This window comes from Sciurus carolinensis, chromosome 7 (genome assembly GCF_902686445.1).
Source record: "Sciurus carolinensis chromosome 7, mSciCar1.2, whole genome shotgun sequence".
Classification (NCBI taxonomy): Eukaryota; Metazoa; Chordata; class Mammalia; order Rodentia; family Sciuridae; genus Sciurus; species Sciurus carolinensis.
In genome coordinates this window covers 28163224-28180111 of record NC_062219.1, presented here as the reverse complement: position 1 = coordinate 28180111, position 16888 = coordinate 28163224, and the positions used below count along the sequence as shown (strand labels likewise).

Genomic DNA, 16888 nt, shown 5'->3' with positions numbered 1-16888 from the left:
ACAAGGCCCTGGATTCGATCCCCAGCACCCAAAAAAAAAAAAAAAAAAAAAAAAAAAAAGAAAGAAAGAAAGAAAGCAGAAAGTGCTGTATATAAGGGTTCATTCTGTTGTCAGTGTTAGTGGCAGAATGACTGGTGACAAGATCATCTCTTAGGACTTGAGGCCCATGTCAGCTCTAGTCTTCAATGCAGAAGTAATCATTTATATTTTATAGCAGCAAAAGCAATCAGCCTCCACCTGGCCCTCTACCCTTAGGGGTAGAAGAGAAATACAAAGTGGGAGTAGGATGTTATCTAGGATCAACCCTGTCTCTCCACATCCCTTGCTTCCCAGCCCAAGAGCAAAAGGAATTGGATTTATTCAAGTGTGAAGAACAGAAACTGACCTCTTGCAAGGGCAAGAGGGGACCCTAATAAGGGTTGCCCCATCCCTTGCTCTTGGGGGGAAATTTGGGAATGTTTTCTGGGTTAGACATCTAGTGTGATGAGTATATGGGCCTTTGAGTTAATAAGACTTGTGAAAGGCTGCTTCCTCAGTATATTAGCCATGAAATACAGGAAATGATACCTGCATTGTGGGATGTTCAGAGGATAAAATGAAATAGAATCCGTAAATGTTCTTGGCTCATTAGTGCTCAAAAAATAGCAGATGTTTTAAATGAGAATACTAGTAGTAATAATAACTTTCCTATTTTAAAAGGTAAGTACCTCAGGGAGAGTTGAGGTATTAATCATTTATGCCTTATCTAACATTACATTAATAAGACAATTATATTGCTTAAAGCCACTGAGGAGCTTTGTGAATAGGACTTTTTATTGTACTGTGGAAGATGAGATAGGGAAGCAAACCTTGTGAATATGGTGTAGCAGGAACCAGAACAATGGTTATACTGTACAGAGTTGAGAGAGAAAATTGATAATTTTCAAAATTATCAATGGGGCATTTTATGCAAATCCATAATCAGGTGACTACTTCTACTTCATTTCAATCAATTTAAGTCTTTCCTCTAAATTACTATATATTATGTGCATGTTTATTAATTCTTAGGCAGCATGTAAAATAGAAAAATTTAAGATCCTAGTTTTTCTATTACCAGCTATATTTTACACTTATAGATAATAAATATTTAGTTATTTAATATATAATTTAGTTATATTTAATCTCTTATAAAGTCAATAAACCTCCTTGAGTCTTTGTTTCCTCTATCATAAGATATATTATTATTAGATTTAAATATCAATATGTGAAAGTTGTTTTCATAGTGCCTGGCCCAAATTAGGCACTTGATAAATTTTAGTTTCCTTATCCTTTTCATTCAAAATTTGTATTTAATACCAAATCACTATTAATATGTTCTTATGCTTCTGATCAAAATTGCTAAAAAAATAGCAAAATCACAGTGATAACTCAGGATACAGTGTCTGCAATTTATTTTTAAATGGTTTAGCAGAAATATTATTTTATATGTTTATTTGTAGAGAGAGAGATAAAACAAGTGTGACAAAAATTTTAACAATTTGTGAATTTAGATGAAGGGCCTATGGTATTCATTATATTAGGTTCAGATTGATAATTTTCAAAATGAAAACATTTGAGAAAAAAGTAAACTTTACTCCTGCAAAATAAGACATTGAATATGTTTCTTACTAAATCCTTCTAATAGTGTGATATTTAATATTTAATTTAGAATAAAATAATGTTCTTATAATCGGGAAAATGATCCTTAATTGGATTATAACTAAGGTGGAATCTTAACAAAGCAGCCATACAAATACCTTTTATCTTTGTCACTCTCATGGGATCTGCCTTTATATAGTCAGTGTTTTAGCTTTGGTGTGGCTGATGGGCTTTTTTGATCCTTATGTTTATTAGCACAGAGATTTCCATGGGCAGCTACTTCTCTTTCTTCCCCTTCCCCATAAAAAAAAAGGTCAGCCAAAGTAAACAGATAGTATAGCTGAATATGTACTCTGTCTCACAAACCTTTCATTTCAACTTTACCTAGTTCCCCTTACCCACAAAAAAAGGTCAGTCAAAGTAAATAGATAAGAAATGTGGTTGAATGTGAGCTTCTATGCATCTTCAAATGATTCATCTTTTAAGACAGTTGTTTTTAATTCTGGTACATTTTTTCATCAAACCACAAGATATCTTGAGGATTATTATATCTTGAAGTTAATGATAGATGCTAATTGTTAACATTTGCAGGAAATACAATTCAGTTCTTAAAATGATCAAAAAGATTCATTTACTGTTCTATCCTTTCAGATCTCGTAGATATAAATGTCTCTGTAACCCTAGTACATTTTTTACTTTGCAGCAGAGGTTTGCCAGACTTCACCACTGACAGTAGGAAAGCATTGCAATGTGGTTGTCTTTTTTTTTTTTTTAAGAAGAATATTTGCATTTTCATATTTGTTTAATTCTTAAAAAGATATATTTAGTACTAAATATACGAACATGCAAGCAATTATATTTTAACAGGGTTTTCACTTTAGTTATCTTTTGAGTAGTCATTAATAAAGCTGAATTTAATATGAAAAGTCTTGTTTGGGTGAAAAATGTTTTCCAAGGAAGTTGGGTGCAGTGGCACATGCCTGTAATTCCAGTGACTGAGGAGGCTGAGGCAGCAGGATTATAAGTTCAAGACCGGCCTAAGCAATTTAGTGAGACCCTATGTCAAAATAAAAATTTAAAAGGGGCTGGGGTTGTGGACTGGGGATATAGCTCAGTTGATAGAGTGCTTGCCTCACATGCATGAGGCCCTGGGTTCAATCCCCAGCAACACACACACACACACACACACACACACACACACACACACAATGGCTGGGAATGTGACTCAGTGCTAGTAAGCCCCTCTGGGTTTAGTCCCAGTACCAAAAAAAGGAAAATATTTTCCAAGTAGAATTGATGCTGTTCTATTGTGTTTGAGTCAGTACCATTATATCAATATCCTGATTGTTAAACTAAAGTTACAGAGGCATTTTTTTTTAACAGTCATTTGTAATATTCGATATACTGAATAATTTCTTTGAGCTTCTTTTATCCATGGGTTAAGATGTTTGTGTATGAAGCAACAATTCCTGTAAGTTTGTTATGTTAGTTTTTTTTATGTGTCCCAAAATAAATTCTTTTGTCAATTATTGTCATACTCAAAAGATCTTTTCTTGAAGTGTAATTTTATGAGTTAAATCCAAGCAGAAAATCAGAATTTCTTATAAAATGAAAGAATATACATTATAGAAAGGAATATGTAAGGCTTTTGATTTTAAATAGCTTGATTTATAACTGCAGAACATTTTCCAAGTTTTTTAGTGTTAACATTTTTGTTTAAGAATCAAACCAAATCCATGTCTAATTCATAATCTAATGCAAGCACTTTCTAAATAGATAGCTGTAAAAGGAGTGAGGAATGTTAAGCCTTAGCTTAATGCAGTATAAGTCACTGCTTTGAACTTTGAATTGTGCTGATTAGTTCCAACAGAAAATTTATGGATTTTGTCACTTAATTTGCATTATAATTTTTAAAAAATTCTGTAGTATAGTTTCAGTAAGGCAATTGAGTGGATTTTGTTGTATATATTTGTATTTTCTTAAGTAAATGTTGTTTGTCTCATTCCTCATAGTAGGGAATCAAAAGATAATATCTGAAAATGAAAAAACTCAATAAATGATTGAGCTTATTATGTAGAAATGTAGAGTAAAATATCAGAAGAAGCAACTAAAAGAAGTTAAAGTGATTGCCTCTCAAGTGAAGAATTGAGAGGGTATTACAGGAAGCTGCTGTCTTGTTGGAAGCCTAATATGTGCAATTACAGTTTTGTGGGAAAGGTGACAGAGTAGAAAACTGTGATCTTCCTTCTAGATATTTACACACATGGTAAGCTTATTTATTTAAATCAAGTGGGTACTACCAGTCATCTAGTTGTAGTTTACTCTGTTCCCTGAGAACTCGGGGTAAACAGTCTCCCTTGAGGTCTGTCCTGAAACTCCATTCTAGAATAAGGATTCAACTTAATGGAATGAATCATTCAGAGAATAAAAAGTAATAATTATCAACTTATCTTCATCATAAATAAAAGTCAGCATAGACACTTATCTTTCTCCACTTTGTCATTTAGGGTGTGGGGGCGGGGCATGAGCTCACATGCTAGCTTAAATATCTAGTTTTGATAGAAAAGGAAAAATGTTTCTCGGGCTGTGGGTCCCTCAGAGGCAAGGGCAGGAGTGCAGCAGGGCCTGAGGCAGGGGCTGAAACTGCCTTTCTTTGTGCTGGCTTCATCCTTCCTCCTCTTTCTGCAGACTCCTTTTCTCAAGCTTTCATGTCCAGGCACCAGAAAAGAAGCAATTATTTGGTGTCTTATTTTCTCTGTCTTTGTTGACATCTGTCTCTTCCTGGCCTCATCCCTATGACTGCAGAAGAGATGTTTGTGAAATAAAGGAGATGACTTTAAGCTGTGTAGCATTCCACAACTTGACAACCTTTGTGGGTTTGGACATAAACACTTAGCTACAAAGATGAGAACTTTAATTATTTCATGTGGTCTAATAACTGACCAGAGCACAAGCAAGCAGCAGCTCTAAGTTTAATGTTTTTCAATATTTAGGTGTGACATTCTAATTCAGTCTCCTTACCACCATTATTCATCTGTACCTTTGTGAAATGTGCTTTTGCCATGTTTTGGTGCTAGTTACAGTTCAAATGTACAGAGATTATTCTTATCCCTTAGATATCGATACTGTTTCATGAGGACAGGTCTTCCACTTTTATTTCTTTTTTTAGTCAAAAGTTTACTTGAAACTGAATTGCAAAAATTACTTCATGATTCTTCAATTTGTAAAAGTAAACAGTGAATGAACCCTGTTGGACTTTTTCACCCCCCCTTATCTCCTCTTGTTGAGATGCAGTATTCTTCAGAAAGTCATCCTGTATCTCTGTGGATTACAGCCATAAGTACTTCCAGAGCAAGCCTTCCATCAGCCTAATGGTTTCCTTTAATTTGTCAAAGTACTCTAGGCTTTATGCTGTGTGGTTCCTGGGCTTAATGTTTATTGTGATGAAGTAGAGTCTGCTCCTCTAAAATATTGATCTGATTAAAATTTTAATTGAAATATTATAATTAATTCATTTTGATAGAGAAGCTAAGTCTAGAATTTTATCATATTTAACCTGGAAAATTTGCAATATGGTATGGTTTCTAGATATTTGTGATTGACTATACTGAGAGTCATTTCAGTATGTTTCAAAAGAACTCATATATTACTCATTTAGCAGGCAGTTAGCATTTTTCTGTTTTAAATTTTATTTTTGTTATTACAAATTCCAAAAACAAAAACCCAAACAGCTTTCCAATCCAAAGTGCAAATAAATGAGTGTGTTAGCATTCAGCAAATTTTTGAGTGAACAAATGAAAGTAAGTTTAATTCCTCACAGAATCGTTTTACTAGTTGTACAATTTATATTTTAAAATTCCCTCCAAAAGTGATACAAACAATAAACTAGTAAGTCTGTGATTTCATATGTGTTAGCCCCTAACTTTATGTGCTAAAGATTGGGAATGTATCATTACAGACCGAGCTGATCAGTGGAGTGGTACCTAAGTTACAAAAGAGGCAGTAAAGTAGATGAGAAAGAAATACATATAAAAATGTTAGAAGAGGAAAGAATTCCTAAATTGCTTGCCATGAGAATTTACATTTATTCTGACTCATAATTTCCTTTGGGTATTGGTTTGAGTGTAAGTTGTCTGACTAATGGAGTCCTGGCATGGGCTTTGGCCTATGGTGTTTTCTATATAGTTGGAGGAGTTAATATGAAACTGGCTTGGTCTAGGACCATTTAGACTTTTAGGGTATTAATCAAAACTGCCTGAAGAGTCCCAGGGGTCCTGCCCACCTACATGGTAAATCCCCTAGTGTAACCGAGTGCTAGAGAAAAAGTGAATGTCAGGATGTTTTAGTAGAGAAAATCCTGGGCATGATATCAGTAGAGTGTTTGCTTTGGGGTTGCTCTTTATTAGCTTTAAAATTACAGATTGCATGATTTCTTTGAGCCTGTTCTCATTCTGCAATGAAATTATACCTATTGTATATACCTTGAGAGTTTTTATGGAGATCAAAAACAGTTTTATAAGATGTGAAAGCAGCAAACTTTGAAGTACTAAATGTGCAATTCTTTCTGAGGATGGTTTGAGTCAAGTGGAAAACTCAGTCTTTATTATGGAGAAGCAGGAGCAAACACTTATTTTCTTAAAGTCCGTTTGCTGGCTTAAATTACATGAAATATCAGTGTTACTCTTCCTATGAAATTCTTTGCCTGTTCTTCATCGCTAATATATTTGTCCTTCCACAGAGTTTTGTCTTCTCCCTAGTGCTAAAGACACAGTGTTTTAATAAGTTCTTTTCAGTAACAACAGCTCTCTAGGACAGTGGTTCATAGGGTGTGATCCTAAGACCAGGGATATCAACATCACCTAGGAAAATGTTTCTTACACAGATTCTTTAGCAATGCTCTATACCTGAATTTGTTTCTAACAAGTTTCTAGGTGAATCTGATGTAAATTTAAGTTAAAACCACTGGTTTAGATTAGTGATTCAGTCAATGGTTATACCTCCACCCAGAGAACATTTGAACTTCCCAGTGCCCACACAGAACCCAGGCCAGTTAGATAGACTTTCTTGTGGTGGGACTCATATCAGAATTAAAAAAAAAATAATAATAATAAATTATTTTTTAGTTTCTCAGCTGATTTCAAAGTAGTCAGAGTTGAGAACCATTGCCCTGTTGGCTTTTTCTTTTGTTCACCTTCGGCCTGAAACCACTATTGTTTCTAATGGGAATTTAGCTGGTTGGGAACATTCCCTGTGAAGAGCTTTCTAAATCCCATATAGATCTACACAATTGGGATTTTCAGGCACAGAATTGAGGAACATTCTGTTCTTTTTTTCTTCCTTTCCTTTCCCCTTCCTTCCTTCCTACTGGAGATGGAATCCCAGGGGGATTTTACCACTGAACTCCATTCCCTGCCCTTTTATGTTTTTGAGCCAGAGTTCTGCTGAGTTACTTAAGACCTCATTAAGTTGCTAACGCTGACTTTGAACTTGTGATTCTCCTGCTGCAGCCTCTCAGTTTGCTGGGATTACAGGCATGTGCCACTAGGTCTGGCTCATTCTATTTTCTTAACATCTGATGTAATGAATCCTTGGTCTGTCATTTGGAAACCACGTCTCTTGGTGATTTGTTGGCTTGTGCTTAATGTGCTCATTTATTCATTCATTTGTTCATTCATGAACATTAGAGGTTCAGAGCAGACAGGGGCACTGTCCCTGATTTCAAAGAGCTTAGTGCCTATCAGAGGAACATCTATAAATAAATAAATGCATGGAAATATTATAAATACTATGATAGAAACCAGAATGTAGGAATCATTATGGATTTCTTTTGTTCTGTTAATCACCAGGTCCTATTAATTCTTCTGCCTATATATATCAAAATCTATCAACCTCTCTTAGTCTTCACTGTCACCACCTTAATTCTCTGCTGCTATCTTCTGTTTTTAGATGATCTGATCTCCCCACACCCACTCTTAGCCCTAAGTTTATTCTTCTCACAGGTAACCAGAAATACCTTTATAGCGAAGCTGACCATACTAAGTAAAGATGTTAGTAATAGGGGAAACTGGGTGAATGTATGGGAGCCCTCTCCGCTGTCTTCACAATGATTGTATAAATTTAAAACTTTTCTAAAATAAAAGTTTATTAAGCTGGGTGTGGTGGTGCATACTTGTAATCCCAGCTACCAGGGATATGAGGAAGGAGGATGGTCGTGGGGGTTGTGAGAGGCAGCCTAAGCAACAGAGTGAAAACCAGTCTCATAAAACAAAAAGTAAAATAAATAAAAATAAAATTTAAAAGAGCTTATTAAACACTTTTTAAAAATTTTTAAAATTTGTTCTAATTGGTTATACATGACAGTAGAATGCATTTTGACTCATTGTACACAAATAGAGTATAACTTCTCATTCCTCTGGCTGTATATGGTGCTGAATCACACCAGTAGTGCAATCATACATGTATAGTAATAATGTCTGTCTCATATCCTTCCCATCCTTACCACCCCACCTCTCCCCTCACTCACCTCTTCATAATCCAAAGTTCCTTCATTCTTCTTTATGCAGCCCCCACTATGGATTAGCATTTGCTCATCAGAGAAAACATTAAACCTTTGGTTTTTTGGGATTGCCTTATTTCACTACATGATATTCTTTAGTTCCATTTATTTGCAAATACCATAATTTCATTCTTCTTTAAGACTAATATTCCATTATTTATATGTACCACATTTTCTTTATCCATTCATCTTAAACACTTTTTATACAAGGCAAAAGTGACCATATAAATCTGCTGCATAAAATTCATCAGTGAGATTTTTGTTTTTGTTTTTTAAATTTAAGAGAAAGTCCTAATGTTCAAAAGGGCCTGCAAGACCCCTGTGATCTGGTCCTATTTACCTCCTGTGAAATTTCTCCTCTTTCCTTACTCTAGCCTCCTCACCCACTTCTAAAAGGCTGAGCTGTTCTGTTTTCCAACTGGCTCACTCCTCAGCTTTCAGATATCAGCTGGTGTCACTTCCTTGGGATCTCATTCTTGCATCGTACTGCATTGTCATTTGGAGCTCTTGTCAGCTGATTGTGTTTTTGTCTTGGTGATATTAAAATTTTTTTTTTTTTTTTTGCAGTGCTGGGGATTGAATCCAGGGCCTCACACACACTAAATACACATTCTACCACTAAACTATGTCCCTGACTCTGTTTTGGCTAATTTTTTCTTAAATGTCAGTCTATTCTACTGAACTGTAAGATGCAAGAGGGCTGAAACCAGGTCTCTCTTGCCTGTAGTGTGTAGTGTAGTGCCTGACACATAGGACCCAAATCGTTGATGAGTGAGTAATTAAATGAAGAAAAGAAGTGTTGTGACATTTTTTGCTCATTGTCCTAATGCTACTAAGTCCAAGCAGCACAAATAGAGGAGATTATTATAGTGCAGTTTGCTTAAAATTATAAAAACACAACTAAGATTAATACACATAGAAGGTATTGAAAAATATCCAAAACATTTCCCCATCTTTTTTCTTGTAGTTAGCAAAGAATCACAAAGAATGAATGACTGACCTGACAGTTGAGACAAGGAAAGGAAAAGGAAGAACTTCTTAAAATATTTTAAACTTCCTGCTAAATTCATCTGTTGGCATAATTTCAAAAGTGTTAGTATAGAGATTCCAAATTACATTTTAGTAAAGTAGAAAGTAATTTCAGTTTAATTTTTGAAATGGTTTTGATATTTTATTTAATACATCGCTGCATACTTTGTTAAGGAATTGTGGCGTCAGAAGGCAAAAAGCAACTCAATTGAGACATTGTATTATGATCTACAATTTAAATGAAAAATGTTCCTACAGTTCTGTCATATTTCTAATCATTGGGGACCTATCTAGTATTATTTTGTTCCCATGAGAGACCTTAAATAGTCAGTGATTTCATCAGCACAGAGACAAAAAGGCACCAAGTAGCAAGTATGCTGAACCAAAACAAACATTTCACTTAAAAATAATATGCTTTATTTGCCCACTTAATGATAGAAGTATCCTGACTTCTCCCAGTAAAAGGGAGCCCATTTTACTTGTGTAATTGGGTTCATGAAGGCTCTCAGATACTAGCACTTAGGGGACTATTGAATCCAGAAGGCTGCAAGAAGAGACCTCCACTCTCCCACTTCTTCATTGCAAACCTGTGAAAACCTAGAGAAATTCCTGCGTTCCTGCTTACATCTCATCTTTTCCTGGTGAAATTTGAATAGAGATATGTGAAGACATTCTGCAAATGTACATATCAAACTGTTAGTAACACTGCTATTAAAGAATAGGAGGGAGGAAAGAAATATACATGGGTTGCGGGTATAGCTTAGTAGTAAAGCACTTGCTAGTGTCAGGCCCTGCAAAAAGAAATATTTGTAGTCCCAGCACTACAAAAATGAGAAAAAAAAAAAGAAATATTTAGCTTTTATAATTTACTGTATTTAATAATTTTAAAAATATTTACAGTATACTGAAAATTGTTTTTAAATTATACATATTAATACAGACTTTTCTGACTTTCTGACTGCTGGATCCCCTTGAGGGAAAATTGAAGCTTCTGGTCTCCACAATTAGTGGATCCTATCAAGGCAAAGCTGGCTTTATTGTCCTGTTTAGTGCTCAGGGTTCCAGTTTTCAATTAGTTTTTACCTGAGTGTTCATCACGGGTGCTTTTGTGACACTATTGTGGTGGTTGGTTTTTATGTCTCATCTAGAATTTAGTTGTTTTAAGAAGGTGATATGTAGTGGTTCATTCTGTTGGTAGTGAACTTCTCATTATGTTTGCACTTTAATACATGCTTTGTACATTATATACGTTCTCAGAATTGTCAAGTGATAAAATGGCCAGTAGTGCTTTTTTGCCATTCACGAGACAATCCTTCTATCCACCAAAGAATCTCCTTGAAGTTTTAGACTGCATTTTGATGAATTTTTTTTCAAAATGCAGACAGATGCTTGGTAGTTTTTTCCAGGTTAAAATTATGATGGTTACGACTCTGAGGTGTAGAACCCTGTGAGACCTGGATGGCCCACTTAGCTATGTTTAGAGAAACCACAAGTGACCTTTGTGAAAAGAGTCCCAAGTCTCCTAGATCGATGGCTTCCTGCTGGGTGGCATCACACTTCTGTCCTTGGTAGGCATGTTAATTTTTATGAGTCTGCTCTCCTATGCTCACTGCAGCTTATCCTTACTGACTGAAACCTGCAATCACAGAAATTGCATTCCAGGAACTTGTCACTGTTTATTATCCTTAAAAAAGTGCAACTGAAAGAAACCAACTTGTAGAGTTTACCTGAAGAGTAGAATCCATTCTACTCAAATGAATCTAAATCTCAAATGAAGTCTGAGAGCTAAATACATGGGTTACACCAAAGTGACCTTCCCATAGAATGATTCTACTGAATTGCCTTGTGGGGTGATGCCATTGACTGACAAGTGGCAGTTGGTGACACAACTCTGTTTACCTAAGAGGTATTAAGTATTTTATTTATTACATACGCTTGGGGTTTCTTGATTATAAAATCTTTTTTAAACAATATTTTTTTAGATGTTGATAGACCTTTATTTTATTCACTTATTTATATGTGGTGCTGAGAATCGTACCCAGTGCCTCACACATGCTCTACCACTGAGCTACAACCCAGCCCCTTTGTTTATAAACTCTTAAGAATTTCCTTCTGAGTGTTCCAGGAGCGATGTGGTTGTAGATACTGGTTCAAGGCCTGATAATGTTTCCTTTGTTTCCTTTGACTGCTAGAAAACTTAGACGCAAGTTAAGGTCCTCCCCCATCAGGCATAGATGACTTCATGGGATTTATTTTCATTTAGTAATATCATTGAAGGTTTCAACTTACTTTCAAACCCTTAATTTTCCTTTACTCATTTTATTGCCATATTAAATGCACATTTTTAAAACCATTATGAATTTTGGGGAACATAGTGGATATATACAAAATCATTTGATTATTGTTTCAAGTAATGTAAGTCAGTGCATAACCAGGTTTTGGAAATGAAGTTACACAATTACATGTTTACTTTTGCTTATATAAACATTATCAAGAGCCAGAAATTTGATTTTACTACAATTCTGTCTAGACCCAAAGGAACGAATATGCAAAAACTTTGAAGACCACCATTAGAATTTCTGAAAAGCCCTATGGCTTGTTCCCTTATTTACTTGAAAAAGCAAATTTTCAAAAATAAAATCACTCTCCCTAAATATTCTGTAGATCTCAGTAATCTGATAGATGAACTATTTATTCAGTGTCTCTCTGGTACCCACACGTGGATTATCCATAGCAACAACCCTTTTCAAAACTTAATAGGGCCAACTCTGTATTTATTAGGGAAATACACCACCAGGTTAAACAAACTGCAACTGTTGGTTCTGTGTGTTTACTCTCTTTCAAAGGGATCTGCCCAGCCTTCACTGTGTTCCATGTTGTAGATCATTAGAGGAGCTGAATTAGGGTATGACTCTGTGATTCTGAAAGTGCCATTTTTATAATATGTTTAGAGTCAAATAAAAAAAGATGATGAGCAAATAAAGCTTTACAAAGTTAAAGTACTATTTTGTGTATTGAAAATAGGCCAAATTTTTTCTGAACAGTAGAAATCAGAGCTATATTATGGCAAGTATTATCACTCCCAGTCTACAGAGGAGAAGTGGAATACATAATATTGGCCCAGGAAAATATGTTTCTGTTTTTCTTGAGTCTGGAAATTAAAGTGATGTGGAACCTATAAGAAAGGCTGCGCCTCCAAGCTTCGGTGGGGGCAGGGGAGATAGTTTCAAAATGAGAGATTTTCATAAGAGAACAGATTTATTTTAAAGAATTTGAATTGCTGTTGAAATGTAAATTAAACCTAAGATCTTTTCATGTCACTTGTTGAAAAATGAAGTAGAATTTAAAATCAAAATAGAGTTAATCTCATCCACTAGTCTTATTTTATAGCCACAAATGCTTTTGGAAACTGCTTCCAAAGATGTCTCTCATCTCAAATGTGCTATACAGTATAAAAAACAAATTTTTTTCTAAAAAATTTAATGTTAGGGCTGGGGTTGTGACTCAGTGGTAGAGCACTTGCCAAGCACATGTGGGACACTGGGTTTGATTCTCAGTGCCACACAAATAAATAAATAAATAGATAAATAGATAAATAAATAAATAAATAAAGGTATTGTGTCCATCTACAACTAAAAATATACTTTTTTTTGAAATTTAATGTTAAGCACTCATCTTACAAGGTGTCCTAATGAGAATACGATGATCTTTTACAAGGGTGGACTGTTGATAATTCTGTTTTAATCTAGTAGGATGGAATACATGTTTTTTCTTATTACACATTTTTAATGTAGATCATTAGTAGGCTCTGCCTTTATGGATTGTCTGAACCTGATTTGGTAATCTTTTCTATGTTGAATATCTACCTTTTATTAATATAATTTTTGCACAGTTTTAGCACTTAAATTATTTCTTTTTGTTTATCTTCACAGATTCTGGAACTTTTCAAAGCCTGATCCTCTTCTTGAAACAGTGGAGCATCATACAGAGTTTACCTGTGGCTTAGATTTAAGTCTTCAGAGCCCCACTCAGGTAATGGGTATAATCTCAAGTTTTTTCCTACCCATACAGTTCACAACTAGGTCTGCATGTGGGATATGTTGCCCTTGCTAGACAGACTTGAGCATTTGGAACATTGAAATAGTACTAGGGAACAAGAGTTATCCAGAAACTTGCTATGCTGCTCTTCCCCTTAAAAGATTGACTTCTCTGAGAGGAAGAAGAACCTTCTAAAGAGGTGTTGTGCCTAACAGGTTGAAAGCTTTGCGTTGACCTTGCCAAGGAGATAAGATTAAGATGGAAGGAGAACATCTGTCCCTAGAGCTTAGCCCAAGTCAGTAGTGCATCATGCTGGATTCAGGACTAAGCAGTGACCGTGGGCATGTCATTTCCTTCTCTGGATTCACACTCTTGTCTCCATACCCCATATCCAGTGAGACTTCAGATGGAGAACAACATAGAAGAATTTCTTTTTAAATAAATAAATTTATATTTTTATTTTCCCTCTTTTGTTCTCTTGAGGACTTAAGAATAAATAGTTTGTACTCTAAATGTTCTTCAGGGTTTTTAAAAAAACTTTTCCATTTCAGAAATTATACAGTTAGGTCAGAAACACTATAAATAGATTATATAACAAGGTACTTTGTAAAACAAACTGTGTGGAAAAACCAGTATGTCACTGAAACTCAAAATAATACATGGAAATTCTAGCATTGGATTAAGGAATTATGCTTATATGATAAATTTTAAAATTAGAAAAGTCATTTCACATTAATATATTATTTAAAAAAAAATTTTTAACTGTAGATGGACACAGTACCTTTATTTTATTTATTTTTATGTGGTGCTGAGGATTGAACCCTCATGCATTCTAGGCAAGCACTCTACCACTGAGCTACAACCCTAGCCCCACTATATTCTTAAACTTAAATACATATACAGATTTCATTTCAGGATTTTAACATGTAGTTCTGTTTAAAATATTCTCAGTAATTTTAGGATATTCTCATTATCATTAAAATATTTGTTTAAAAATGACATAATATCATGTAATAAGAGGCTGAAATAGTGATAAGTAAGATGGAATTATCCTAAATGTAAACAGTCTTTAAATGAACTAGTTCCTTTTCTGAGAAATACATTTATTATTGATAATTTTGAATAAGATAATTATACCTGTTACTGTTCTAGTAAAGAAAAACACCTGTGTCCATTGAAAAACATGGCAGTAAAAATCAAAGCCTATCCTATGTAGACATACATCAAAGTCTTCACTCTTAATATTTTTATTACCTGTAATCTGTGAGACTTAGACTGGGACCTGTGGCAGCACCTGCAGCTCCTCTGCTCCCTTAGTTGTGGTCGTCTGAAGAATGCCAAGTGTTTTCTAAATCCTCCATAGACCTACCTTATTAAAAGGAACCTTGTAATCAGAGGATTTATTAGTCATTGACATACATCCTTAACTAACAAGAGATTTTATTGCAACATCACATATTTTATTTGTAGTCTGGCAATTGCCATCTGTCTCTTCCTGTTGGATAACCAAATTCCATTTGTACTAAGGAACTAGTTGCTATTGAGAGCAAGTAGGAGTGGAGAAGCAGGGATCTTTGCGCTTTAAATAAGCAGCAGGCTTAGTTCAGATGTGCCAGAAATCTCTTTTCAGTTCATTCACAGTGAACACAATTTTGGGATTGGGGGACCCGGAGATGAGAGTACTTTTTTTCATTCATTTATTCTTCCAGCAAATATTCTCATATGTTGTGTTAGGTACTGGGGATTCAGGGTGGAATAAAAATGAATATGTCTCCTGCCTTCATAAAGCATTCATTTCAGTGTTATATCAGAATGTCTCACAAATGAATGTTTTAAATAGATGACTGTGACAAGTTCTAAGAAGAGGTGCATTGTGCCTCAAGGGTTCATAATAAGGATAAGTTTTTGACCTATAGAAGACATCTATAGGGGCTGAAGAGTAAGAGGGGCAGTGACAGGAAATAGATGGGGGCCAAATTGTGTAGGGTCTTTAAATCTAACCAAATTTATCAACAGTTATATTTAATGTCATCTACAAACTCTAATTAAATACAGATAAAAAACAGTAGATATATGAGAACTATGAGAGACTCTTTAGGTTAAGACTTTGTGACCTAGTAGATTTTGAATTTGAAGAAGGGATTTTCTAACTCCAAATTCCAAAATCCAGTTACTTTTTCAAATATAAAATTTTAATTATACAACTGTAATATTTTTCTCCCTATAAATTTATCTTAGTTTATATTTTTGTGTGCATTTTAGTATATATTTTGTGTTTATATTTTTATTTACATTCTTTTGTGGACTTTAAGCTTTCCTTTCAAACTAAGATGATGATGATCTCAGCTGATATTTGTGTTTTTTCACATACATAGCTAACATCAGCACGTTTATTTGTTCATTCATTCATGGTGGTACTGGGGATTGAATCTGGCCCATGTTCATGCTAGGCAAGCATTGTATCACTGAACTACATCCCTAACCACCATTTTAACACAAATATTTAAATAATTTACATTATCATTTGTTTTTACCAAGTAAAATATTGAATTCCTTTGTAGTGGAGATAAGAATCAAGTTTTTCATGTAGCTCTTTATTTTTCTGTCTCTTATTTTATCTGTGTTCTATTATTACATAACTGTCTGTTCCATGACTTGGAGAGTTAAGACAACAAGTTTTATTTGCTCACAATTCTGTGAGTCAGCAGTTTGGGCCTAATGCTTTCTCTATTGGTCTCATCTGGGGCCCTCACATGGTTCAGTCTTTTGCGGGGGTTTAATGGGGATAGATGGTCTGAGAGGGCCACATTCACAGGGCTGATGGGCAGTGCTGGTTGCCTGCTGGGCCATCGTGTCTGGGTGAGCTTGGGCTTTACGAACAATTGTGTGCTTTCAAGAGGGCGTGAACAAAAGCTGCATGGTGTCTTGAGAACTAGGCCTAGAAGTCACACACCATGCCTTCTGTTGCAAAACAAGTTACAAGGACAGCTGAGATCCAAAGAGTGGGATGTAGAGACCCACTCTAGATGGTGGGAGCCATGAAGATTCATAGTCATTTAAAATCTACTACACCTACCTTTGTTGTTGGTATATTTGGTATTTTAACTTAATTTTGACCTACTTTATCCTTTATCTTTTATTCTCATGTGTGGTTAAGTTTACTGCTTACAAGTTAAGTTCACCCTTTGTTCATATTTTATTATCTTAGAACATCTTTTTCTTACCTCTTAATATCTCTCCATCTGCTTTCAAAAACCTGTAAAAAATTTTGTAATCTTAGCAGCTACAGGACCTTGCTGACGTTACTTTAGGCCTCTCTGCCTTAATGTATTCGGTCTTAAAAGAGATTCCTCTGAGTCCTTATACTTACAGACCTTTTTCTTTGTAGCTTCTCCCTTCTTAGAGATCTGAACAAATAGGTCCAAAGGCATTCTTATCTTATACTGTCTTTCTTCTTGACACAATGTAAGATCTTGTCTTTAAAAGTTTATAACTTGACAAATAAGTGTCTGAAGGTCATTCTTAAAGGATAATTACTGAGAAATACTCCACGCCCCCTCTTGTTAGCCAGGTTGAAGTTATCTTTTATTTGAGAAATTTTTTCTTTGATTTTTTTTCACTCTCTAGTCACGATTCATACAGTTCTAG

At 34.8% G+C, this 16888-nt stretch overlaps 1 protein-coding gene across 2 annotated transcripts in view; it reads left to right on the top strand.

Moving 5' to 3' along the window:
* Positions 1–16888, top strand: part of Pex7 (peroxisomal biogenesis factor 7) — a 64946-nt gene that overhangs the window by 38753 nt on the left and 9305 nt on the right. Inside the window, exon 9 of one of the 2 annotated variants that reach the window (XM_047559482.1) lies at positions 13135–13234. In XM_047559482.1, the coding sequence (XP_047415438.1) occupies positions 13135–13234 (100 nt within the window). Of the gene's footprint in view, positions 1–13134; positions 13238–16888 lie in introns of both variants that reach the window. The other variant, XM_047559481.1, reaches the window with a different exon arrangement.